This window comes from Muntiacus reevesi, chromosome 3, assembly GCF_963930625.1.
Source record: "Muntiacus reevesi chromosome 3, mMunRee1.1, whole genome shotgun sequence".
In the NCBI taxonomy this organism is placed as follows: domain Eukaryota; kingdom Metazoa; phylum Chordata; class Mammalia; order Artiodactyla; family Cervidae; genus Muntiacus; species Muntiacus reevesi.
Genome location: NC_089251.1, coordinates 19,512,846 through 19,540,566, shown reverse-complemented (window position 1 = coordinate 19,540,566; position 27,721 = coordinate 19,512,846). Strand labels below are relative to the sequence as shown.

At 34.7% G+C, this 27,721-nt stretch overlaps 1 protein-coding gene across 2 annotated transcripts in view; it reads left to right on the top strand.

Moving 5' to 3' along the window:
- Positions 1-27,199, top strand: part of ROCK2 (Rho associated coiled-coil containing protein kinase 2) — a 128,299-nt gene extending 101,100 nt beyond the window's left edge. For both annotated transcript variants that reach the window (XM_065928594.1, XM_065928593.1), the window contains 13 exons: positions 1,467-1,536; positions 2,238-2,341; positions 4,316-4,502; positions 6,453-6,546; positions 6,642-6,736; positions 7,466-7,645; positions 8,157-8,325; positions 10,759-10,829; positions 11,895-11,983; positions 12,650-12,728; positions 13,948-14,209; positions 14,295-14,508; positions 23,844-27,199. In XM_065928594.1, the coding sequence (XP_065784666.1) occupies positions 1,467-1,536; positions 2,238-2,341; positions 4,316-4,502; positions 6,453-6,546; positions 6,642-6,736; positions 7,466-7,645; positions 8,157-8,325; positions 10,759-10,829; positions 11,895-11,983; positions 12,650-12,728; positions 13,948-14,209; positions 14,295-14,508; positions 23,844-23,847 (1,618 nt within the window). In that variant the 3' untranslated portion in view covers positions 23,848-27,199. The remainder of the gene's footprint in view (positions 1-1,466; positions 1,537-2,237; positions 2,342-4,315; positions 4,503-6,452; positions 6,547-6,641; positions 6,737-7,465; positions 7,646-8,156; positions 8,326-10,758; positions 10,830-11,894; positions 11,984-12,649; positions 12,729-13,947; positions 14,210-14,294; positions 14,509-23,843) is intronic.
- The last annotated feature ends 522 nt before the right edge of the window (positions 27,200-27,721 follow it).

The following is a 27,721-nucleotide window of genomic DNA, read 5'->3' as shown; positions in this document are numbered from 1 at the left end:
ATTTGACCACACAGCCTGTGGGATCTCAGTTTCCTGACTAGGAGTAGAACCCGTGCCCCCTGCAGTGGAGGTTTGGAGTCTTAATCACTGAACTGCCAGGGAGGTCCACCTATATACATTTTTAAAATATCCAACTGGTAGTAAAATATTTTCTCACTTTAAAATATTTAGAACTATATTAAAAGAAAAAGAGAAAACAAATATAAGGTCTCCTTTATGAATACAGACATGGTTAATCTCTCCAGAAGTAATATATCTTAATAATCTTAATATATCCTTCCATACCTTTTTCTGTGCCTATACCTGTACATCTGTACTATATTATTTACAGGGTTGAGTTTTTGTAGAATTTTTTTGTTGTTGTTTTTTGTTTTTTAATTGTATCATGTATTATTCTCCAACTTGTTTTCTTTCTTCTTAGCTTTGACTTGAAATAACTATAATATATATATATATGATTTTGTTTTTTTGACAACCCTTATTATTTCATTAAACCTTATTAAGTCAATAAGCCTTATTAGACTTATTATTTCATTCCAACATCTTAAAAGTGTTACTAGGTTTGTTTTTTATTTAACTTTTTTCTTTACTGAAGATTAAGATATATATAGAAAAAGTACACAAATGATAAATGTAGAACTCTGAATTTTTACAAAGTGTTCAAATCTGTGCAGTTACCGTTTTGTTGCTCTTTGTTTGCTAAGTTGTGTCCAACTCTTTTGCGACCCAGGGGCTGTAGCCCACCAGGCTCCTCTGTCCATGGGATTTTCCAGGCAAGAATAACTGGAGTGGGTTGCCATTTCCTTCTCCAGGGGATCTTTCCAACCCAGGGATCGAACTTGCATCTCCTGTATTACCGGTGGATTCTTTACCACTGAGCCACCAGAAATCTCCACAGTTACTATTTACATTTAGATATAAAAACCTGTACTCTTAACCTCCCTGCAGGGCCCCTCCCAGTCATTTCTTCATTCATTCTAAGATAATCGATTTTCAGGTGCTCTTTAATTCTACTACTTGGTTGGCATAAATCACTGATCACAATGCATGTCTGAGAATATAATTCAGTGTTATTAATTTAATATAGCACTATTTGGGGTCTCAGAATCCCTTACACTCTTAAAAAAATTATTGAGAGCCCCAAAGAGTTTTTGTTTATTTGAATTTTATCTAATGTTGTTTATTGTGTTAAAAATTGAAACTGAGAAAATTTAAAAACACAGGAGCATACATGCACACGTTTCATTAGCTGTTGGAATAATAAAATCCTCAGATGTCATACAGCCTCATGAAAATGTATATACATGGAAAGAATTAAAGCTTTAAAAATAGCCATGATTCTTAGTATTATGAAAATAATTCTACCTCGTGGATTTTCTGGAAGGGTCTTAGGTACTCCCAGAGGTTTCCTAGACCACATTTCAAGAGTTGCTGGCTTAATATGTGTCTAACCAATGTCCCCACAGAGAACGTCAAGATGCAGATGGACAAATGAAAGAGCTCCAGGATCAGCTTGAAGCAGAACAGTATTTCTCAGTAAGTCCAGATATATTACTTTGAAAATAATTGTATTTGTAGAATTAGTAAAAATTTTTTTTGCCAGGAGACTAATTATTTAAATTCTTATAGCAAACCCCAGAGAGAATTTTGGATGAATGTTTTATACCACACACCTGTAAAAGGAATACCGGGGCAAGAGACTATAGATAGTCTAACAGAAAATTCATTATCATTTCAAAAAAAAAGTAGTTGTAGCACATAACCCGCACCATATGATGTTCATTTCAAAAAGCATTGATTTTTGAGGAAGAATATATTTGTATAATGAAAGAAATAAGATTGTCATTTTAACATTTGCCCTTTTTTGAGTTTTAAAATGTGAAATGGTAACTGTCACCTCTGTTTCATTGATTTTTAAGCCAGCAAAATTTTCTTGAATAAATTGATAATATTTTTCTTTGCCTCTTCATCCTACCAATATGACATTTAATGAGAAATTTCACTAGGCTATCCAGTTGAAAATCACACTTGTAAATTATTAGCTGAAGTTTTATTAGTTAATTGGGTTGATTACCAGAAAATAGAAAAGCTCATTGAACTATCACTTTGCTCATGGACTCAGCATTACTCAGTTTTATGAGCCTATTAGGTAGTGCTCAACTGAACTTTTTGTCTGGATAGCTTTTGAATATTTGTAACAATGATGATACATGTTTCTATTCTGTTTTTCTATTTAGACCCTCTATAAAACACAGGTTAGGGAACTTAAGGAAGAATGTGAAGAGAAGACCAAACTTTGTAAAGAATTACAGCAGAAGAAACAGGAATTACAGGATGAAAGGTGAGGATAAGGTCCTTATCTCTGTTCATAGCCATGTACTCTACTCCTAGAAAGTGCCTGTGTGTGTGTTAGTCACTTAGTCATGCCCAACTCTTTGCAACCCCATTGATTGTAGCCTGCCAGGCTCCTCTGGCCATGGAATTCTCCAGGCAAGAATACTGGAGTGGGCTGCCATTCCCTTCCCCGGAGGATCTCCCCGATCTGAACCCAGGTCTCCTGCATTGGCAGACTGATTCTTTACTATCTGAACCCCAGGGAACTCCAAATAAAATTTGTTGATGAAGTTAATAAAAAGCAGAAGATATTAAGAAAAGGTGGCAAGAATACACAGAAGAGCTATACAAAAAAGATCTTCATGACCCAGATAACCACTATGGTATGATCATTCAACTAGAGCCAGACATCCTGGAATGCAAAGTCCAATGGGCCTTAGGAAGCATCACTATGAACAAAGCTAGGGGAGGCGATGGTATTCCAGCTGAGCTTTTTCAGATCCTAAAAGATGATGCTGTTAAGTGCTACACTACATATGCCATCTAATTTGGAAAACTCAGCAGTGGCCACAGGACTGGAAGAGATCAGTTTTCATTCCAATCCCAAGGAAAAGCAATGCCAAAGAATGTTCAAACTACCGCACAATTGCACTCATTTCACACGCTTGCAAAGTAATGCTCTAAATTCTCCAAGCCAGGCTTCAACAGTACGTGAGCCGTGAACGTGAGATGTTCAGGCTGGATTTAGAAAAGGCAGAGGAACCAGAGATCAAATTGCCAACATCCCCTGGATCATCAAAAAACAAGAGAGTTCCAGAAAAACATCTATTTCTGCTTTATTGACTACACCAAATCCTTTGACTGTGTGGTTTACAACAAACTGTGGAAAATTCTGAAAGAGATGGGAATACCAGTCCACCTTACCTGCCTCCTGAGAAATCCAAATGAAGGTCAAGAAGCAACAGTTAGAACCGGACATGGAACAACAGACTGGTTCCAAATCAGGAAAGGAGTACGTCAAGGCTGAATATTGTCACCCTGCTTATTTAATTTATATGCTAATACATCATGAGAAATGCTGGACTGTAAGAAGCACACGCTGGAATCAAGATTGACGGGAGAAAAATCAATAACCTCAGATATGCAGATGACACCACCCTTATGGCAGAAAAATGAAGAAGAACTGAAGAGTCTCTTGATGAAAGTGAAAGAGGAGAGTGAAAAAGTTGGCTTAAAGCTCAACATTCAGAAATGTAAGATCATGACATCTGGTCCCATAACTTCATGGCAAATAGATGGGGAAAAAATGGAAATTGTGACAAACTTTATTGTTTCGGGCTCCAAAATCACTTCAGATGGTGACTGCAGCCATGAAATTTAAAAACGCTTGCTCCTTGGAAGAAAAACTATGACCAACCTAGACAGCATATTAAAAAGCAGAGACATTACTTTGCCAACAGAGGTCCGTCTAGTCATGTATGGATGTGAGAGTTGGACTATAAAGAAAGGTGAGCACTGAAGTATTGAACTTTTGAACTGTGGTGTCAGAGGAGACTCTTGAGAATCCCTTGTACTGCAGGGAGATCCAACCAGTCAATCCTCAAGGAAATCAGTTCTGAATATTCATTGGAAAGATGGATGCTGAAGCTGTAGCTCCATTACTTTGGCCACCTGATGTGAAGAACTGACTCGTTGGAAAAGACCCTGATGGTGGGAAAGATTGAAGACAGGAGGAGAAGGGGATGCCAGAGGATGAGATGGCTGGATGGCATCACCAACTCGATGGACTTGAATTTGAGTAAGCTCCGGGAGTTGGTGATGGACAGGGAGGCCTGGCATGCTGCAGTCCATGAGGTCGCAAAGAGTCCGACACAACTGAGTGACTGAACTGAACTGGCTGATCTGATGAAGTTAATTAGACTAAAACTTCAACTTTGTGATAAAAAATTGAACATTAAAATTTTATTTCTCTTAAACCTAGGGATTCCTTGGCTGCTCAACTGGAGATTACCTTAACCAAAGCAGATTCTGAGCAACTGGCTCGTTCAATTGCTGAGGAGCAGTATTCTGATTTGGAAAAAGAGAAGATCATGAAAGAGCTGGAGATCAAAGAGATGATGGCTCGGCACAAACAGGAACTCACCGAAAAAGATGCTACTATTGCGTCTGTAAGTAAAATCCTTGGTTCATTTTTGGCTATAATTAAATTGTTATAAATCTTGCTTTAGAAATACTAGGAAAGTAACATAAATCTAAATGAAAAATTGTATGTTTTGGCTATAAGATATTTGAGCTTGTGAACCATCAGCTTCTCAGTGTTGTTTGGCAGAGAGAGGGCCCCCCCAAAACACAACTTCCAATGGCTTCACTTATTGGTAAATTCAGAGTTAAGGACTAAAGTGAAAAAATAACAAAAGTACAGAACAGTTTAAGTCTTTTTTTTTCTTGTTAAATCAATTGTAGTTTAAAAGAATTTGAAATTAGTCATGAAGATTAGTTTAATCATGAAGATAGCCATATGTAGATTGAAAATAATTGTAATAAAAATTTCAGATAGAAGTAAAATATCAAGTAGTTGAGCCTTATCATTTGTCCAGATCTATTAAAAATGTTACAGTAATTTTAAAGCATGGCATTAGAACAGGGATATTTAATCCTGTTCAGTGAAAGTGAGTAGGGAGACCAGAAATAGACTGATGCACACAGGAGAACTTGGCATATGACGTCAGTGGCAACACACGAATCAGTGGGAGAGGATACAGATTTAATACATGGTTTTGAAATGACTATGTTTTTATGTGGAAAGAAATAAAATTAGATTCTTATTATCATTTACCATATATAACAGTAAATTCTAGCTCTCTTAAGAACCTAAATATGTAAAATAAAAATTTTTAAATATTAGAATGAAACTTAACATTTACTTGTAACAGAAAATAAATAAACAACAGGGAAAATACTTGTATTTATTAAACAAGTGATTAGTATCTAGAATATAAGCAGAACTCCTACTATTCAGTAAGAAAAAGCTAAATAATCCAAAGGAAAAATTGGCCAAAAGAGAAAACCTAAAAATATGAGCAAACGTTTAACTTCACTATTATTTAGGAAAAGGCTAGCTAAAATAATTTTGTATTACCATTTCATAGTCATCATGTTGGCAAAAACTCAGTGTCTGACTACTTTGAAATGTTTGAAGGATGTGTGAAAAATGATGTTTTTCTTACTAATATCCAGAGTATAAATTTAATATAGCATACTACAGTATAGTAAATAATATTGCAAGTTCCAGTAAATTTTACATATTCGTATAATCCAAAGTTCATAATAAGATAAATGTGCTAGAGAAATTCAGACATACTACTCCTAGCAGCATAAATGTTTGTAATAGCAAAAATTCAAATATATTAATAGATGAGTGAATCAATAAATGGAATGCAGTAGAAGCTAGAACTACTACATCAGTTAAAATTAATTATATATATCGACAGTTTCATTCTTAATATAATGAATGAAAGCAGTTACAGAAAAATACAGCATCATGCTATTTATAGACAGTTTAAAATCACATAAAACTGCATTATGTTGTTTCACATGTGTGTAATGAAAGTATACAATCATGGATGGGAAGGATGAACACATAATTCACAATAAAATTTGCTTCAGGAAGGAAGAAGAATAGGCTTTGGCAAGAATACCAAAGAATGTCAACTTCTTTAGTAAAATTTTATTTTCTGTTTTAAAACAATGTTTTATAAACCATAGTTTTAAATTTTATTTATTCTGCATGCTGGAATGCAGAGCTTTGTTATAGTATTTGCTTTTTTTTTTTTAGTTTACTAACTGTTACTTCCATTTAAAATACTACTAAAGATTTTTGAAAGGGGGCAAATTTTTGGCTTCCTGGGGTGTATATGAAATGTGTTAACGTTTCATAAATTTTCATCAATTTTGAAGTTTGGTAAGGTAGGACAAAAGCAAGAACTGTAGAGATAGATGTACTTAGAAAAACAAGAGTTTTAGCAACATCCTAGGATATTTTCATTTTGAATTACTGCTTTATAACTTAAAATTTTATATATTAAGGTATAAATTTTTTTTCCATTTTCATTTCTTAGCTTGAGGAAACTAATAGGACACTAACTAGTGATGTTGCCAATCTTGCAAATGAGAAAGAAGAATTAAATAACAAATTGAAAGAAGCCCAAGAGCGTATGTATTAACAAAGAATAAAATTTATTTTCAGTATGCCTAATGTTTACCAGTTGCTAAACTATTAGTATAATTTTTACATTTTTCTGTTTTAGAACTATCAAGGTTGAAAGATGAAGAAATAAGTGCAGCAGCTATTAAAGCGCAATTTGAGAAACAGCTGTTAACAGAGAGGACACTTAAAACTCAAGTGTGTATATAATAAGCTCTAAATATGATTTTGAAATTTTTCTTAGTTTATCTTTCTTGCATTTTACTTCTAACATTACAGATTGGCTGTAGCAGTCATTGATGGTACCAGTAGTTGTGAACCGTCAGGATTATCCAGTTTTTTACCACATTGAGAGAAACTAGATTTGATTAACATTGTTGAGTTCAATGTTTATTAAGTTTCTCTTAATTCTTCCATATGGAATCATAATCCCTCCTAATTTTTTATTGTAATCTGATAAATTTTTCTGCTTTTAAGAAATGGTAGAGAAGGACCATTTGCTGACAGCCTAAAAAAGGGTCATTCTGAAAAGGCATCATGATTATTAACTACCCTTTTCTCAGCTCTCAGATTGTATATACAACATGAGTCCTGGTGGGTCCAAGACGCTTTGTTCTGTGGTTGGACATTTATTTTATCAGTGTGATACCAGTGCAAAACTCTTTTCTAGAATAAAAGATCTGCCTCCCAAGTGGTAGAAAATGAACCTATAAACATTTTAAATTATAGTTCTCAGAAAACATGAGAGGGAAAAACAGTGTTGGTTGGAAAATGATGATGAATAATGATGAAAGTGTATTTTTTTTTAGTATAAAAGGTGTTTCTTTGTGGCCCTTTGTGTAGGGAAGATTTTGTAATGTGCTATTGGTGAGTTACCAAGAAATCATCAACATAATTTATTTACATCCTTATTTTTATGTTTTTAAGGCTGTGAATAAGTTGGCTGAGATCATGAATCGAAAGGAACCTGTTAAGCGTGGTAATGACACAGATGTGCGGAGAAAAGAAAAGGAGAATAGAAAGCTACATATGGAACTTAAATCTGAACGCGAAAAACTGACCCAGCAGATGATCAAGTATCAGAAAGAACTGAATGAAATGCAGGCTGTAAGAATACTTTTTGAAGACTTCTTTTTAAGAAGTAGAATTATTTTCATGTCTGCATATATTTTATAGGTTATGGAACATTTCTATTAATAATTACAGTAGTCTCCCCTTATGCAAGAGAACTATGTTCCAAGATCCCCAGTGAATGCCTGGAGCCACAGATACTACTGAACTCTATACCTACTATATATTTTCCTGTACTGTAAGGAGTAGGGTAGCATATACAGTGTGAATAAACTGGATAAAGGGATGAATAATATCCCAGGCAAGTAGAACCAAGCAATGTGAGAGTTCATCATACTACTTAGAACAGCACATGATTCAAAACTTAGAGACTGCTTATTTCTGAAATTTTCCATTTGATATTTTCATACTGCAGTTGACCTTGGATAATTGAAAACACAGAAAGTGAAACCTTGTATAAGGAGAGACTGCCATATTACTGAACTAGGAAGCAAAATTATAAGATGTATGACATTCAATTAATTCAATGTAATTCAATTTCTTGTAGCAAATAGCTGAAGAGAGTCAGATTCGAATTGAACTACAGATGACACTGGACAGTAAGGACAGTGACATTGAGCAGCTGCGCTCCCAGCTCCAGGCCTTGCACATTGGTTTGGATAGTTCCAGTATAGGCAGTGGACCAGGGGATACTGAAGCTGATGATGGTTTTCCAGGTATAGATTCATTCAGCCCTTACATTTACTTTTGTCTTAAATGTAAATCAGTTGATGGTTTTAAGTCCTGTAACTGACTTTGCTCTTGAGGAAAAATATTTGTCATTTTTTAAGGGAACACCTACTCCTTAGAGTAGGGGTTCAGATGACAGTTTAAATTATTTTATTTATTGATTTTTCACAAAACTTTTTATTAAAAAATGCAAGTGTAAATTTCACATATTTAGTTATTTAAATTAACTCTTTGTATATTATTCATAGCTCTCCTTTTAAGCTTTCATTTTTATTTTTTCTTCTTTCTGCATTCTTACTTCCTTTTATGTTGGGTGTTTAGTTCATATCACTCAGTCACACACTATGGAATCCATGTCATTCACCTACCAACGTTCCTCCACTTCTCTCAATATTGCCACTAAGCCTTCCAGTTCTCATATGCTTCTTGACTCTGACTCTGACTCAGAAGAAGAATCTGTTCCTTACTTACCTATTTCATCGGAACCTAATGGTACAGGTGACATCATGAAAATCCTTGACCTCTGGGTTTTTTTTCCCACTACCCATAATTTTAGTCCTTTTGAAAATTTTTGTAATAATAACTAATATTGACTAACTCTAACAAGTTGCTCCAATAACAAGTCTCAGTTAAAAAGAAACTGCTGCATGAACAAAGATTTTGTTTTTTAAGGAATTTCACTTTGCATTGCTGTTGCAATTGATAGAATTTATTTTGTAAGCTTCTAAGAAATGGAGGAGTGCTTTATATCATTTAAGAACATATGGTTTCACTGTCTGTTTCTTCCATTTTTAACCAAGAAGAAATTCTTTCTGAAGTTTCATATGAAGAATGATGGTACAGAAAAAGCATGTGTAGACTGTTTTAGAGGGTATATTTAGGTTTCCCTTGAGTGCTTACTTAGTCTACATTGTGAAAGTGAAAAGTGTTAATCGATCAGTTGTGTCAGACTCTTTTTGACCCTGGAGGACTGTAGCCCTCCAGGCTCTGTCCATGGGATCCCCAGGCAAGAATACTGGAGTGAGTTGCCCTTCCCTTCTCCAGGGGATCTTCCCCACCGAGCAGTCAAACCTGGATCTCCTGCATTGCAGGGAGATTCTTTACTGTCTGAGCCACCAGGAAGACCAGCCAACATTGTACTAGACCTTAAAAAAAAGTATAAGACAGTTTGACCTGATCCTTGTCCTGAAAGGAATTATAGTTTAAATGAAGAAACCAGTTGGAAAACCCCCAAAATTGTTATGTTTAATGCAAAGTTAATGTAAGTACAAAAAACGTTTAAACACCACAGGAAATTAGTGCATAAACAGTTGGATGTAAAATAAAATTTAATCTGTTAGTTGAATTCAGTGTAAATTTGCTATATTTATTTACATTGTCATCACACTTTCCAGGTATATATCAGTATAAATCATAAGTGATTATATTGAAGTTGTTTCAGATCTTAGCAATAAAATTATTTCAGTCTTACCCTTATTGTTAGAGATCATCTGATTAATCCCTTAAATTGGTGTAGGGCCATGTCCAGACATTTGAGTATATAGCTATATTTAATGACATCATTTCGGTTCATGGGGTCTGGAAGGTTATTAATGTGAGAGAGAGAGGGAGCAAGTATAAGCACTGGATCAGAGATGTGTCCCTCTGTGACCTTCAGTGCGATTGTTCTGAGAGTTGAAGAAAATTTATATAAGGTGTCTAGCACAGTTCAGACACAAAGTAGGTGATAGCTACTTTTATTATTAGCATAACCTCCAAAAATGCTTACTTTGTACACAAAATTTTATTTCACTAAAATTATTTCACTAAAACTGATCAGATACCATTAGAACAGATTCTAAGGATGCAGAGTTTTCTTGGCTGAACTAGAATTTTACTGATTTTACTATTTTAAAATTTAGGAATCTTTTGACTTACTGCTACTTATTAGCCAGATTTGATCTGTAATTTACACAGTTTTACTTCATTTTATTTAAAACCATTCTAACAGTCCATTTTCTCTGAACAGTTAATTACTCACAGAAAATATTTTGTCTTCAAAATTGTGTACTACATCTGTAGTTGGGCTTTCTTCCAAAGGAAAGATAGAGGATTCTGATACAGGTTGTACCAATGAGAATAGACAGACAGCTGCTTTTCATTTTTGCAACTTGTCTGCGGAACTTTGCAAATGCATGAATTTAATTAATGGGGCATTTGACGTTATAAACTACAAGATATATATTTCCAACGTGATATAACCTGGATTTCATTTTGCATTGTATAACTTGCTTATACTGATCCTACATTATTATTATATGTTAGATGATGTATAAATTCTGAAGGGCATATTTGCTTGTGACTTTTATATTAAAATTTTGTTAATTTCCTCATTTTCTTAAGAGATTTGTTGTACTTACACTCATATCTTGTGCTTATAGAATCAAGACTAGAAGGATGGCTTTCATTGCCTGTGAGAAACAACACTAAAAAATTTGGATGGGTTAAAAAGGTAATTGATACTTTTGAATCAATACTTGATTTTTAGTCAATACCTTGAATACTTTTGAATCAGTACCTTGATACATTTGAATCAAGGTCTTCTGTTTTACTTTTGGTTTAGCTATAGCCATTTCACTTTTGTCGTTGTAAGATATAGATAACCAGAACTTTCAGACACATAAAACTTATTTGTACTTTGTGGTTTGGAATAATTAATTTTATATATCTTCGTTTAAAAAAAAGAAACTTTTCATCGTTAACATGTTGTTAATAATAAAACAGATTTTGGTGTTAGGAAAATAGAAGGCTATATTGACCTTGGTGCTTTTGCTGTTTCCAGGAAAACAACTCTAGATATGACAGAAAGTTCCAGATATTTCTTTACCTCTGTTACTATGATTATTGATATTATGTTCATATTCGATAAGTATCTTAGCTTTAGGGCTGCTATAACAAAATACCACAGACTGAGTAGCTTATGAACGACAAAGATTTATTTCTCACGGTTTTGGAGACTGGAAGTCCAAGATAAGGAATCGGCCAGCATGATTGGGTTCTGGTAAAAGTCTTTTTCCAGGTTGCAGACTTCTTGCTCTGTCCTCATGGTGGAAGGGGTAGTAATTTCTCTGGAATCCCCTTTATAAGGGCACTAATCCCCTCCATGAGGTCTCTAGTGTCATGACCTAATCAACTTCCCAAGACCCCACTTCCTGATATCATCACATTAGGTTATGATGTAAATTCATTAACATGTGAATTTGGGAGAATATAACCATTCAAGTCATAGCAATAAGGCTGCTTATGCTTTTGGATCTTAGAGCTAAATCAGTCTAAAAATTAGTTGAATTTATCCCGCCCCCCCCCCCCCCCCCAATTTGCTTACTTAAAATGTGTACAATCAGATCTGTTCTTATTTTAAGGAAGACTTTTTTTAAGGATACATTAAGATAGCTTTTTAGGTATTTAACATATATTTTATATGATTTTTATTGCTAATATAGAATTTATTTTCAAAGAAAAACAAGATATATATTAACTTTAATCATTGTTTAATTCATTTCCTCATTTTTAACAGTATGTGATTGTAAGCAGTAAGAAGATCCTTTTCTATGACAGTGAACAAGATAAAGAACAATCTAATCCTTACATGGTTTTAGATATAGAGTAAGTATTTTTATTAGAATATTTGTTATTGTTGTTCAGTTGCTAGGTCGTGTCTGACTTTTTGTGCCCCATGGACTGCAGCACACTAGGCTTCCCTGTCCTTCACCATCGCCCGGAGTTGGCTCACGCTCATGTCTGTTGAGTTGGTGATGCCATCCAACCATGAGAATATTTTGTAACTTTATCTTTTAAAGTTTAAGAGAGTAGTGTGACCTTTTGTCAAGTTAGTGTAATTTATTAGTCATATAGTACATGTATATTCTCATAGTATAAGTGCTACTATACTGTTGTTAGATTTTCTTATATTTGCTTCATACAGATGAAAGTTTGGCATATAGAGTTGGCTAAAATGTCTCTATTTCATGAATCTTCAATATGTTGTTTTCTGAAACTAATTAGAAAATTTCTGACTTATTGAAAATTTCTCAAAATCTCAAGGAGTAATTTATAGAGCTCTAACATTCTGATAAGAGTCAGAGTTTTTCAGTTGCTCAGTCGTGTCTGACTCTTTGCAACCCCATGAGCTGCAGCACACCAGGCTTCCCTGTCCTTTGCCATTTCCCAGAGTCAGAGTAGTCAGTTTTAATTTGTGACATGAGTATAAGAAAACTGATATAATCTGACCCTTTGGTAATACCTTACTCTTTTATTAAAAATCTTTTATAGCAAGTTATTTCATGTCCGACCAGTTACACAGACAGATGTATATAGAGCAGATGCTAAAGAAATTCCAAGGATATTCCAGGTAAATGTTTTTATTTTGTGGTTTGTTTATTTTGTTTTGTTCTTTTCGCCTTTATACATTCTCAGCATGACATGACATAACGAATTTCTTTATTCTTGGGCCTTTTTCAGGTTATCTTTCTTCAATTTTTGTCCCATTTAGAGGTGGCTTGTTCATTTGTGACTTTCATGCTTATCCTGTTGGATACATCTTAAATTCTTCTCTCCATCTTACTTGTTAAAGTCTGTAGTCTGTAGTGTATTTATATCATGTTTCTAGCCTTTGCTATCCTTTTGTTCAGGGTTGGTTATGACATTGTTTTAAAATTTTTATTTTTAATTGGAGGATAATTATTTACAGTATTGTGATGATTTCTGCCATACATCAACATGAATCAACCATAGGTATACATATGTCCCCTCCCTCTTGAACCTCGCTTCCCATCCCACCCTTCTCGGTTGTCACAGAGTACCGACTTTGGGATCCCTGTTGGTTACAACATTTTTTTAGCATGAATGTTCTGTTTTGGTTTTATGTTCAGTGCTCTAGAAAGTTAAAAAAGTTGCTTGTGAAGTTAAATTTTGCACCCAAGAACCCTTTTACTTCCAATTTAAGGTGAAGCCAAATTCTTCCTTTTATTTCTTCCATTTTGAAATTAGTCACACCAACCATGAATCCCTTCTGGTAAAAGCTGTAGTGCTTGGTGTACTGTAGGGAAGCTGGCAGCTTATTTTCTAGGTACTTAGCAAGTTTGTTTGAAATATCTTATACATCCTTTCCTCTTTTTTCCTCAATTCTCCAAATACAGATCTTTTCAGTTAAAACTGTATTTGCAGTTATCACTGAGTGGTCTGTTTTTGAGAATTATAGAGCCACAGTTCATCTCTTCAGGTGATTGTTTTGAAAATTCCCTCCAAGAAAAGCTTTCTAACACTAATCAAGTGAAGATTTATCTTTGGCTAGCCTATTGTGAAAAATTTGCTGAAACATAGGAAGATAACATGAGAAAATTAGGAGGCATCATTTGAACAGAATTGATTCTTTTGAGATGTGAACCACATTGACTGGCTAGTGACTTTACTCATCTGAGCTCTTGATTACAACCTACTACCATTTAAACAACAAATGCATTTTTGTCTCATTGAATAGTTTAGACTAATTTCATTTATACTATAAGAATTATTACTACATTAAAATAGCTAACGTTTGAAGATACTCATTTTCTTTATGGTGTTTATAGATTCTGTATGCCAATGAAGGAGAAAGTAAGAAGGAACAAGAATTTCCAGTGGAGCCAGTGGGAGAAAAATCAAATTATATTTGCCACAAGGGACATGAATTTATTCCTACTCTCTATCATTTCCCAACCAACTGTGAGGCGTGTATGAAGCCATTGTGGCACATGTTTAAACCCCCTCCTGCTTTAGAGTGCCGTCGCTGTCACATTAAATGTCATAAAGATCACATGGACAAAAAGGAGGAAATCATAGCGCCTTGCAAAGGTAAATAATAAATCACTTGTTCAATTAATATTACTTATGTTCAGATCATTTTAAACATTAATTTTTCTCAAATATTTCTTTATAGTGTATTATGATATTTCATCGGCAAAGAATCTATTGTTATTAGCAAATTCTACAGAAGAGCAGCAAAAGTGGGTGAGTCGGTTAGTGAAAAAGATACCTAAAAAGCCTCCAGCTCCAGACCCTTTCGCACGGTCATCTCCTAGAACGTCAATGAAAATACAACAAAACCAATCTATTCGACGGCCAAGTCGACAGCTTGCCCCAAACAAACCAAGGTAATAAATTAAAATGTGGCAAAAATTAAAGCGTTAAAAAAATATTTTACTATTTGTGCTCAAATTACAAACTTTACTAATTACAGTTTTTCTTTGCTTCATATTTTCACAATATGTGCAATACCAAAAGTTTGAAACTATTTCATTGCATATGTCTCATTCATTGGTTCAGCTGGATGTAATAAATTTACTTACTAAGTCGCAAACATATATTACATTTAACCAAAAATATATAAAAGGCTCAATTTTGTCATGTGTATGTATATAGTCATAATATTTTATGATTTTATAAACACATTGACTTAATTTATTGTTTTATCAGATAGGATGCAAACATAGACCTTTAAGTGTCATCTATACACATTTTGTTTTTATTATTGCAAACCTCTTTAACCTTCTTTATATTAAATGACTTAGAGGGTAGGACTGAAATCTTAACTCTTAATTCAAGTAATAACTTGTCTCAGATTTAACAAGTAATATAGATCAGCTTTTAAAATGCACATATTAACTAATGAATATAGTGGGCATTTCTTGTAGTTGGGGTGAAGTTTGGAATATGGAGTTAGGTTAGAGATGATTATTGCACAAAAGCATTTTGATGGAGCCATTTTTGTTTAGCTACATTATAGTAATTTTTGACACAAAATAATCCTTTCTTGGTTACCAGCTAATACAGTATTTACAAATAAATACTGATCTTCATTGAAATGAACATGACGATTTGGTTAGCTATAGGATAAAGTATACACTTACATCATGGATCTGATTCCAGTTGTCCTTTTAAACACAGGACCTTCTGTATTTGAATAGTGATGTGCATTGGCTCTAATATCAGAAATACATTCTAGCCTAATATCATATATGAAACTTTTCTTGAAGCTAATATCACAAGGAAATAATTTAGAATGGAAAAGGTAGATTGGTGTTTCATTTCAGTGACTATGTTGAATTTCTGTGTGAGATATCAGTCAGTAAGTTCAGTCGCTCAGTCGTGTCTGACTCTTTGCGACCCCATGAACCACAGCACACCAGGCCTCCCTGTCCATCACCAACTCCCGGAGTTTACCCAAACTCATGTCCATTGAGTCGGTAATACCATCTAAACATCTCATCCTCTGTCGTCCCCTTCTCCTCCTGCCTTCAATCTTTCCCAGCATCAGGGTCTTTTCAAATGAGTCAGCTCTTTGCATCAGGTGGCCAAAATATTGGAGTTTCAGCTTCAACATCAGTCTTTCCAATGAACACCCAGGACTGATTTCCTTTAGGATGGACTGGTTGGATCTCCTTGCAATCCAAGGAACTCTCAAGAGTCTTCTCCAGCGCCACAGTTCAAAAACATCAATTCTTTGGCACTCAACTTTCTTTATAGTCCAACTCTCACATCCATACATGACCACTGGAAAAACCATAGCCTTGACTAGATGGACCTTTGTTGACAAAGTAATGTCTCTGCTTTTTATATGCTGTCTAGGTTGGTCATAACTTTCCTTCCAAGGAGTAAGTGTCTTTTAATTTCATGGCTGCAGTCACCATCTGCAGTGATTTTGGAGCCCAAAAAAGTAAAGTCTGACACTGTTTCCACTGTCTCCCCATCTATTTGCCATGAAGTGATGGGACTGGATGCCATGATCTTAGTTTTCTGAATGTTGAGCTTTAAGCCAACTTTTTTACTCTCCTCTTTCACTTTCATCAAAAGGCTCTTTGGTTCTTCTTCACTTTCTGCCATAAGGGTGATGTCATCTGCATATCTGAGGTTATTGATATTTCTCCCGGCAATCTTGATCCCAGCTTGTGCTTCTTCCAGCCCAGAGTTTCTCGTGATGTACTCTGCATATAAGTTAAATAAGCAGGGTGACAATATACAGCCTTGATCCACTCCTTTTCCCATTTAGAACCAGTCTGTTGTTTCATGTCCAGTTCTAACTGTTGCTTCCTGATCCGCATACAGGTTTCTCAAGAGGCAGGCCAGGTGGTCTGGTATTCCCATCTCTTTCAGAATTTTCCACAGTTTATTGTGATCCACACAGTCAAAAGCTTTGGCGTGGTCAATAAAGCAGAAATAGATGTTTTTCTGGAACTCTCTTGCTTTTTCGATGATCCAGTGAATGTTGGCAGTTTGATCTCTGGTTCTGCCTTTTCTAAAACCAGCTTGAACATTTGGAAGTTCACGGTTCACATATTGCTACAGCCTGGCTTGGAGAATTTTGAGCACTACTTGACTAGCGTGTGAAATGAGTGCAATTGTGTGGTAGTTTGAACATTCTTTGGCATTGCCTTTCTTTGGGATTGGAATGAAAACTGACTTTTTCGGTTGTGGCCACTGCTGAGTTTTCCAAATTTGCTGACATACTGAGTGCAGCACTTTTAGAGCATCATCTTTTAGGATATTAAATAGCTCAACTGGAATTCCATCACCTCCACTAGCTTTGTTCGTAGTGATACTTCCTAAGACCCACTTGACTTCACATTCCAGGCTGTCTGGCTCTAGGTGAGTGATCACACCTTTGTGATTATCTGGGTTGTGAAGATCTTTTTTGTATAGTTCTTCTGAGTATTCTTGCCACCTCTTCTTAATATCTTTTGCTTCTGTTAGGTCCATAGCATTTCTGTCCTTTATTGAGCCCATCTTTGCATGAAATGTTCCCTTGGTATTTCTAATTTTCTTGAAGAGATCTCTATTCTTTCCTATTCTGTTGTTTTCCTCTATTTCTTTGCATTCATCGCTGAGGAAGGCTTTCTTATTTCTCCTTGTTATTCTTTGGAACTCTGCATTCAAATGGGTATATCTTTCCTTTTCTCTTTTGCTTTTCGCTTCTCTTCTTTTTGCAGCTACTTGTATGTGAAAAAAGATGTATGATATGGTAAAGCTAAATATTGTAGAATTAGTGATTATATGATAGTAATTGGCCTGAATAAACTCAAAGAATTCAGAGACACTGAAGATCATTCCATATACCTAGTGCAAAACATCTAAAAATTAAATTTCTATTATTATAGAACCGTTAATGCATAAATACCAAGTTATTTTAATATCTTACATTATATAGTGCTTTATTCTTCTAGCATGCTTCCATATCCTATTCTCTCTTTTAACTTCCTATGTATTCTATCATTTGATCTTTAAAATACTTGTGGAGTAGAATAGGTGCTTTTTTTTTTTTCCCCCCAGACTCTAGGTAGGCAAACAATTTGGTTAGATTCAGGACTATAAGAACTCCAGTTTTTTTTAGTATATTTTATTCTTTTTGCTATTTTACAAGTTAATGATTTCACTATATATGATAACACATAGTTTATGAAGCAGTTTTCAGACTGAGACATGTTTCAGTTACATAAATTTTCATGTTCACTGACTGATAATTTTCTTGCCTCCCCCACTACAGCATTACAGTTCATTTGAAAGCACATTTACTTTTAATTTTTGTTACTTTTTTTTAGTTCTGGCCCTGCCCTTCGAATCATTCTTCATTGATTTTTTAAAAATACATTTGCATAGCAACAGTAAGTAATAGGGATTTCTTTTTCTCACAACTATGCATGTAGATAAAACTAATACCAAAACTGACTGTAAAATGTATAGGAATTTTTTTTTTTTTGGCATTTTAAAATCTAGTATGCTCTTTGAAATTTTAAATGAAAAGATGGGCAGATTTAAAATATAATTTTGCTTCTTATGCCTCTGCAACATTATTTCCATTGTTTTAAACATATATATGCCTCCATTGCTTCATTAACTCATAAAATTGTATCTGTGTCTGTCCTTATGTGAATAACCCTGCATTTTGCATTCCATTTTGGGTGTCACATTTTAGGAGTGGCATACACAAATTGGAAGGTATACAGAAGGGAATTACTGAGGGAGTAATGTGTCATTTGATGGTGTTACACATGTAGCAAGTGGATGAACTGTAAGTCTTCTGAGGAGGTGATCTGAAAGGGTGGGAGATCATAAATAACAGTAAAGATTTAAAAGATTTTTCCTTGAAAGAACCAAGCAGAGAGGCACATTCTAAATTAGCAGGGAAAGCCATCAAGCAATCAGATGTGCAAAATTGAAATAATTGGCTTGCTCTAGAATGGTGAGTGCCTTGTCACCACAGGTGTGCACTTGGTTTAGATGACTGGCTGGCAGAACTGTGAGGGAACAGTGCTCTTCCATCTGTCCCGTGTATGCAGTGTGATGTCGAGTAGCATGGCTCAAGAGGGGAGTCAAGCCTTGGACCAGATGATCTTTAATACCTGCTAATTTATAACATATTCCTACAGACAAATGGGTAGAGCTTTAAAGCACTATCCAAGAAAATGTAGGAGCAGGATGTCTGATTTGTATTAACAGTGATTTAATATATAGCTCTTCATTTGTGCTCATTTAATATTAGTCTTAGCACTAGTCAGTCTAGCTTTAGTTGAACCAATTAACTCACATGGTATCTTTCTTAAAACAAATGTTTGGCTTCATTAGACATCATCACATATGTACATTCCTAAACACACTGAAACATAGCACCCATAAATATTCATCTAATCTTTTTTTTTTTAACTTTACCTTTGTTAAAAACTGCATCATTGCATTTTTTTCTTTTGGCTTCTGTCATGTTCTTGTTCTGAGTCTTCTTTTACATCTCTTTGCAGCTCTTCCCTTTTTCTGTAGTTCTGAAGTGCTTGAAGTAATATGTGTTAGCTACCATTATTATATACAATGACATTTCTGAGGGCATATTATATTATGCCAGGCTCTCGTCTGAGAACTTTAACTGTACTAACTTATTAAACCTTGTAACCACCCTGTAATTTAGCGGTTCTGTTTTACAGATGAGGAGACTTAAGACACCGAAACACTGTGTGCCCAGTGTCACTCAGCTCACGAGCAGCAGGGTCACGAGCTTAGATCCAGATAAGCTAGTTCCAGACCCTGCGTCCTCAGCTGTTTCACACTTCTCTGCCTCGTGGTGATTCAAGGAGACTTGAATTAATTGGCAGTTTATAAAACATAATGTGTAAATGCTATTCTAGAAGAAAGTTATTTTTCTTTAATTTGAATTAAAATACTATGCTAGAAAAGTAAGAAATTTGTGACTAAAATGCTGACTTTTGATGAAGACAGTTTGGAGAGATCCTTATTTGTTCCAGTGCAAGATACAAAATGTTGGTCCCTGCTGAGGGCTTTTCTCTTTAATTTTCTATGAAGATTTTTTTTTTAAGCCATGCAGAAAAATATAAAGCAGAAATGCAACAAATACTTGTTTTAAAAACTAAAGCATTACCAGTACAGTTAAAACTTAAGAGTAAGGGGAGCTAGTATTCTATCATTATTTCATCTTCATTCTTTTCCAGTTTTAAATATTAGAACATTAATAGACTAATTGGGAAAAGATAATAAAGTTATATACAACTTAACGTATCAAAAATAAATTCATAAATGAAGTAGAAGAAAATAGGGGAATGTATATCTGATCTTGGATTCGAGAGGACCTTCCTAAGAGTAAAAGCAAAGAAAGAAAAGAAAGTAAAAGATTGACTAACCAAAAATTAAAGCCTTGTAGATTTTAAAAATGCCACACATTTTACAACACACGTAAGAAAGATGGGTTAGTGTCTTTATGCATGGAGTTCTTATATAAGTCATTTAGAAAAAGGAGATTGGCTTTTCCCAGTATAAAAATTAGGAATATATAAGTATTACCATAAATATTAGAAGTTATCAGCCTGATTATTAAGCAAAGAAATTAAAATTAAAACTATATTGTAAAACTGTTCTCACCTGCCAAAATGAAAAAGATTAAGAAACTTAGTATTGGTAAGATGTAAAGAAACAGACCCACTTATATGCTGCCAGTAGAACTCAAAACTCAGTGCACCTCCTTCTGCAACAGTCTTTGGTGATAAGTTTCATAGGCCTAAGGTGTATAGCCATTGATCAGTTAACATGTTGTTTATTATGGAGGTATGAACAAGAGTTTTGGGAGAACAAAGGAAATCATGGAGAATTCTGCCATTAAAGCATCAAGAAAAGCCTCAGAAAAATGGAGGATTAGTAATTTACCAGGCAAAGAAATAAGAAAAAAGAAAGTTTTAGGCAAAATATTATATGCAGAGGCACTGGTTGTCAAGGTTACATGTGTGTTTGCAATGTTGTATGGGGTTACAGTGTGAAGTGGGTCAGAATAGAAAGCAGAAGAAGGTGACACTGGAGAAAAAGCTCTGGGCCAGATTGAAAAGGACTGAGTTCATCACTATGCTAGGGTCGTCTTGATTTTGTTCTAATAGGAGGCTTTCAACAAGAGATTAGTACGTTTTGACTTAATGAGATCCTAAACTAAAATACTGACAGTAAAAATGGAGAGAAGAAATCAAGTTAAAGACAGATTTTTTAAGTTGAAATGACAACTAGATGACTGATTGGGAGCGGTTGAGGCAGAGGTTTTAAGGGAAGTTTCATCATACATTTCCCTGGGCTTCCCTAGTGGCTCAGCTGGTAAAGAATCCGCCAGCAATGCTGGAGACTTGGGTTCGATCCCTGGGTTGGGAAGGTCCCCTGGAGAAGGGAAAGGCTCCCCACTCCAGTATTCTGGCCTGGAGAATTCCATGGACTGTGTAGTCCATGGGGTCGTAGAGAGTCGGACACAACTGAGTGACTTTTGCTTTCACTCATCATGTATTACACTGATAGCCTAGTGATGAGACTTTTAAAATCTAAAGATTATGACCTGGGCACACACTTCACACATTCTTCAGAGGTTTTGGAAGGATATGAGATGCATATTTTTCATAAAAGTATACTAAAGCAGGGGCTTGGATGTGCAGGAAGAACTCCCTGTATATGCAAGAAGTCTCCCAAATAGTAGAGTTGAAACCATAGCTATACATGTAAGGCTAAATAAATGAGTATATACTCAGCTGTGCTATGTCTTAAGGGAATAAATAATTATGTCTGAGTTTGTGTACTTATATTTTGTATTTAGTGCATATTGAAGTAGAGTAATTTGAGTTGATTTGTTTACTTTTCAATTAGGGTAATAATCATCCATCAACCTACTCTGTCAGTGATTCTCAAAGTCAGCCAGCTGTATCAGAATTCATCTCAAAATTCATCTTAAAAATGCAAATACTTACCTACCCACCTTACCCCCAATTTAATTATATCAGAATCTCTTGAGATGAGGCCTCGGAATGTGCATTATACATAGCATTGTGTAAATCATATACACTAAAGTTTAAGAACCAATTGCATAGTGACCATAGCTGAGTTTTGGGGACCAGGTGAGTTCCTTGGCACAAATGTATTCATGGGTGTCACAGTTATAAACAATGAGGAAGTTACTTCTGTTTTAAAAAATAAAAATTATTGCAATGTTAGGTGATTGGGTTGAATTGGAAAGGGAAGATTGCATATACCCCTCTTCTAAGTCTTAATTTATTTGGCCAAGGTAAGTTGCTAATGCTGCTTATCTACCTTTGGTTTTTCCCCTATCTATAGTTTTATGGAAGGTTTAACCTTTGGTGACCCATTGAACAAGTAGGGTCCTGCAGGAATTGAGAAAGCTACATTCTTAGAATTAATCGTCTTTCGTACTAGGGTTTATGGTACAACTCTGGGAAAATGTGAGTTGACAGTCTGGACACTTCTGTGAAGGGAACATTGACACATGTTGAGCTTTCATAATTTTTAAATGGGGCGTCAGGGTGGCTACATTTTTATGTCGGCCCAGTGGTAAGAAGATTGTGTCTTACCGCTGAATATTTTCTGTGTCCTCTGTTCTGTGATGGTTTGGAAGGCATACCTGGTCAACATGATTATGTGCACTTGCATATAAAGAGAAAGACTTCTCTGAGTGCTTCCATCTCAATTTTAATCATGTTGTTATCAGTGAAGGGAAAATTAAAATGTTTACAGCATAAGGTGTGATTTTTCCATCATAAGATATTAAGCTGTTGTTTCTAAAGAGTGTTAGAGTATAAACTTGCAAACCTCCTATTGCAGATTGCTTGATTTGGCATTTAAAGACTGGGATTGGTCATTTGATGATGTTGATGGTGATGATGATGATGACGATGTTTTTGATTTCTGAAGAAGTTAAATGGGGTAAATCAAAAAATGAGAAATGAGTTGTTTTAGTTTTTCCAAGTAGTGCATGTGGTTTGCACTTTGGGTTTTCATTCTGTTTTTACCAGTTTGAAATTTTATTGAGTTGTTTTTGATAGTATATATTTGAAAAGTAGCCTTCAGACAAATTTCTAACTGAAATTTCCATGTTAAGTATGAAAGCAAAATGCTATGTTCAGATTCCTTATTGGCTATGTATTTTCAATACAGTTGGAATTTTAATTTTTTATCTTAGGAATGAAACATGTAGAAATAACAAACGGAGCTAATTCTGATACTTTCTGTTCATTCCAAAGAAGTCATATGCAGAGAAGTAAAATTTACAGTGTTTTCAAGTTCTTACAGCTGTATTAGTTTGTGAACATAGCATGGGATTCCTTCTCCCTCCATCCCTCTCTTCTTCCCCCCTCTTTCCCTCTTTCTAACTTGCAAGAATCGAAACCTTTATAAAAACTTTGATAAATGCTGTGAACTAGCTGTTTCTGATTTTGCTTTTTTTTGTGATATGAAATGTTTACTTTTTGAAAATTTAATGTTACTTTTGCTGAAGAATGCTAATGGTATGCTGTGAAAGCTCTTGTGCTTTTAGAAAATGTCATTTGGTTAATAGAGGCTAACAGAGATTTGAATGGAAACTGAACCTCATGAGTTAAATCTTATATATGGAATGAACGTAAAAGAAATAACGTCTATCTTAACCTAAATAACATGTTGCAAAGTACATACTTAAATCACACATTATTTGGATCTGTTTATAACCAGGATTTACAGGGTATTTTTTACATATATTTACTACAACAATGTGTTTCCATTTCGTAGATTTTAAAAATGTGACATAGGGTGAAACAGCCATGTAGAGCCTGGTCCTTCAGTCCACTCTTCTTTCACCCACACGAGGAAGCTAATAGTTAAACCTCAAATCAAACAGGTTCACTTGAGTTATTCATTGACATACCATCTCACCCTAATAGCCAGTTAACCATATTAAAACTTGTGTGTCATGTTTGTGGCCAATATGAGAAAATATGAGGAAGAACATAATTGCATGTACCTTGAAATAAGAAAAGTAAGACAGTAAATATGCTATATGCATGATTTAGGTGTTAAAAGTATAGTAGTTGGAAGACTGTAGAGTTTGATGTAAATGGAATGCCTTTTCAAAGAACTGATCACAATCTCTTAAATTATTTCACTGTATCAACTGACTTTATTTTCCTTTTCTTTCCAGCTAACTGCCTTCTGTGAATGCAGTCGTTATTCAAGGTGATCATATTCTTGCAGTTGAAACAAGACTGAAATATGATGGCCCAAAATTTATTAAAAAGTTATATTTTCCTGAGAGACTAATACACATATATATATTCCCTCTATTCCTGCAATATAAATTCTAAATCTTCGATAGGTTTTCTGGGCTCCTTTTGAGCAACAAGTTGAACCAACAGTGATTGGTTAATAGAATAAGAATATCATGTGCAACTCTTTCAGACTTGTTCCATAAAGCTCTCCTAGCATCATTCACACTACATTACATAAAGAATTTAGAAGAGTTACAGAAATCATCTTTTCTGCTTCAACAGAGAGATTTCACCAGCACATTTGCCAGAAGAATCTGGGAATGGATTCCACTACAGTGATAGAGACTGTGTCTTTTAAGAAGTGACCATTGTATTGTGTGTGTGAACACACACGCACACACATACATACACACACACACAAATAGTACTGTAATACTGCAAGAGGGTTTTTTAACTTCCCACTTTATTTTTTTATAAACATTAATCAGATATCATTACTTACTGCAGTTGCAACTATGCACTTGTATAAAGCCATAATGTTGGAGTTTATATCACTCATTGTGTGTACCTGCTGGAAGCTGCATGTTCATGTTTAAGCAATTATTGCAACAAGAAGTTTGAAGTTAATTATATCAGTTTCTTAATGCTTTGTAATAGGCAACTTTACCCAGTTTGAATGCCTTAATTTAATTTTTTTTCAAGATATCCTTCCTTTCCTGTATTTAAAACAAAAAAAGAAGTATTTACCAGCTCTTAGGATGCAAATTTGCTTTGCAGAAGAAAATTAGTGCACTATTTTTACAGATAGTAGTTATCATTGTCGGCCTATTTTGATTGTATAACAGAATTTTGTTTAAGTATTGGTGATAGAAACAGTAATGGGTAGCATTGGAACTAATATATCTTTTATGTATATCTATTACTTATCTGACCCCTTTTACAGACCTCAGTATTAGTGTGTGACTATGAAACATTTTCTTTGCTTTTAATTTGCTGGCTACCTTAGGTGTGTTTTTATTTCTGATAGAGACATTTGTGACTTTTTACATTTTCACACTCAAGATTCAAAAAATTATCTCAAATACAAAGAAAACTAAGACATACTGTAGATATATTTTAAGTATTTAAGTGTGATCCCGTAAACACATGACTGTGTATGGCAGCATTTCATTATTGTGGCTGGGAAGCAGTGGCCTCAAAGGCACTTAATTTTTATTTTTTTAAATGCTATTCAAGTTACATACAGTTTATGCAGGACTATTCCTGCTTTATTTCTCATTATCCCAGAAAAGTATGTGTTTTATACTGCTACAGTATACATCAGTGATAAGAATCAAGTAAAGAAAAATTCTGTGATCTTCTCTCAGCCTCTCTGTGTATATACATGTACATAGAGTTTGGCATGATACTGAGATACATCATCCAATATTTCTATGAAGGAAGTAGACATTTTTCATTGATTCCTTCTGGGGTCAGTGTTGAGGTGTTTAAAGAGTTAGATCCCCAATTATAGATACTATTGTGGAAACTGAAGAGTGGCCTTTGGCTGCTGACGTACTGAAACTGAATCTTGTTACTACATTATCCAGGCTGCACTCTTCCATGCTGTCTGTGCTAAAACTAGATGTGCATGCCATTTCCCTTGCAGGTATGCTCTGGTTCGGGGGCACAGCTCTTTTTTTTAAGTAAGATTAAAAAATGAAAAATATATAAAATTTATATAGAATAAATATTTCCATTCATTAGACTTGTTAAAAGGAGACTGAATTAATATTTTATATAGAGATTTTGTTACACTATGGGAGGTTCTATCATATTATTCTGAATTGGAGAGTATATATATATATTTTTAATAAACTTTATTAAGGTGAAATAATTTGAAGTTTACACATGAGTAATTGAAATATTTGAGTAAAAATGGCAAAAGTTTAAATTTTGAATGCTGTATATATATTAGAGAATATGGAGAATCATGGTGTGATGCAACTATATAAGGAAAATTAATGTGAAGTTTTTGGGGGGGCAAAGAGATCCTAAGGGGCAAAAAAAAAAAAAAAAATCTCTCCATGAAGATTCTTCACATTATATGGTTTGACATAAGGATTTATAGGTCATTTGTCCAGCCAATGGGAATGTGCTTAATAAAAAATTCAGACCTTGGGTAAGAATTTGCTTTATACCCTGTTGCTGGTTTCATGTACATACATGAGTGCATGCCCCCATCCAAATGTTTTCTTCCCAATACTCATTAAATGTGACATTGACTTGGTCTAACAACCTGCTTTTGTGCCAGCTTCTTTTTCTTGAGGCTCCAAAACCTCCAGGATAAAGTTAAGACCGAAAGTTACTTGTTTCCTCACACCTGATTTCTCCTAGAGCCACAAATACCTCCTTTTGAGAACTAAGAAGTAGTGAATACTGGGATTTTCTTAGTTGAGTTGTTTTTTGTTTTTGTTTTTTTACTTTTGTGGGAATACTGAGGCAAAGCAGAAGGAAAACAGGTGCCAGGGTTACTGCTGAGGATGACTGTCTAGTGCATGTTGAAAGTATTAATAAAAAAGAAATGCTATCTAGAAGCAAACTTAAAAAAAAATAACAAGTCTAAAATGCTCTGGAGCTAACTAAAGGACAAGTATACCAATAAATCTAAAATAAAGGTGAGTGTTTTTAAGATTAACCTGTGCTAGAGTTAGACGATTCTGGCTGTGAATGCTCTCCTTTATCCCAGTTTATCTGCAGATCCTCAAGAAAAATACTCTAGGTTGCCAGACCACAATTTGAGATGTTACGCTGCTGCTGTTAATCTATTACAGGATTTGGGTGGTAAAATAGAGAAACTGGACACTATATTACCTTATGGAAACATGCTTTAAATAACATGTTTTAAAAATCCACTGAGAACAAGTCACTTTGGAGTTTCTTGCTCTCTGTCAACACTGCTACTGACTCACCTCTCCCCTGGAGTAAGACGTCGTTCCCCTGCATTGTGAAGATACCGTGGTTGGTTTGTAAAGCACTTTGAAGGACAAGCACTGTCTGACAGTGCTAGATATTATGTTTGGGGGGCTCTCTCCTTGATTCCCTTCCCCGTAATAATGAGTTTTGTTTGGGGTTGTAGTAAGTTATGAATTGCATGGTTTAGATAATCATAAATATTTGATCAGCTGTCCCCTTGAACAAAAATCATGGTGCCCCCCAATTTTTTTAAAATTTTGTTGCATCTTTGTAGTAATGTAATTGTATTTTATGCCTGCTTTTTATATTAAAAAATAAAAGAAATTAAGACATATGCATTTTCCTACTTTTCCTGTGAAATACTCTTGCAACCTTCTAAGATTTACCCCCCAAAATTACTTTCCCTAAAAAATGGGTATAGCAAAGAAATGTTAATTGAGGTTACACACTTGGGGATCTTCAGCCCTATTGCTTAATCCGTGGAGAAATACAAAATCAAATTTCAACTAGGAGTTTGTGTCTAATTTAACATCAGTATTTTAAGGAACATGCAAACTTGAGAATCTCATTTGAGTGTCAAGGATAAGGAAAAGAAGCAGTCTGTTTGGGTAGAATAGTGTGCTGACAAGTGGTTTTCTAGAACTTTTTGGTAATCAGGTCTTTCCTAAGATACTTGCTGGCTGTCTGATCTGGGATAGGTTATTCAGTATGGGTTTCAGTATTTTCATCTGTAAAATGGATATTGTTTACTTACACGATTGTTGTGGGACTAATGTGTACAGAATATCTGGGGTGGCTCTAATGTATGTTCCTTTCCCTTCCAAAGGGGAAAAATGGAGAACTCTCCACCTACGAT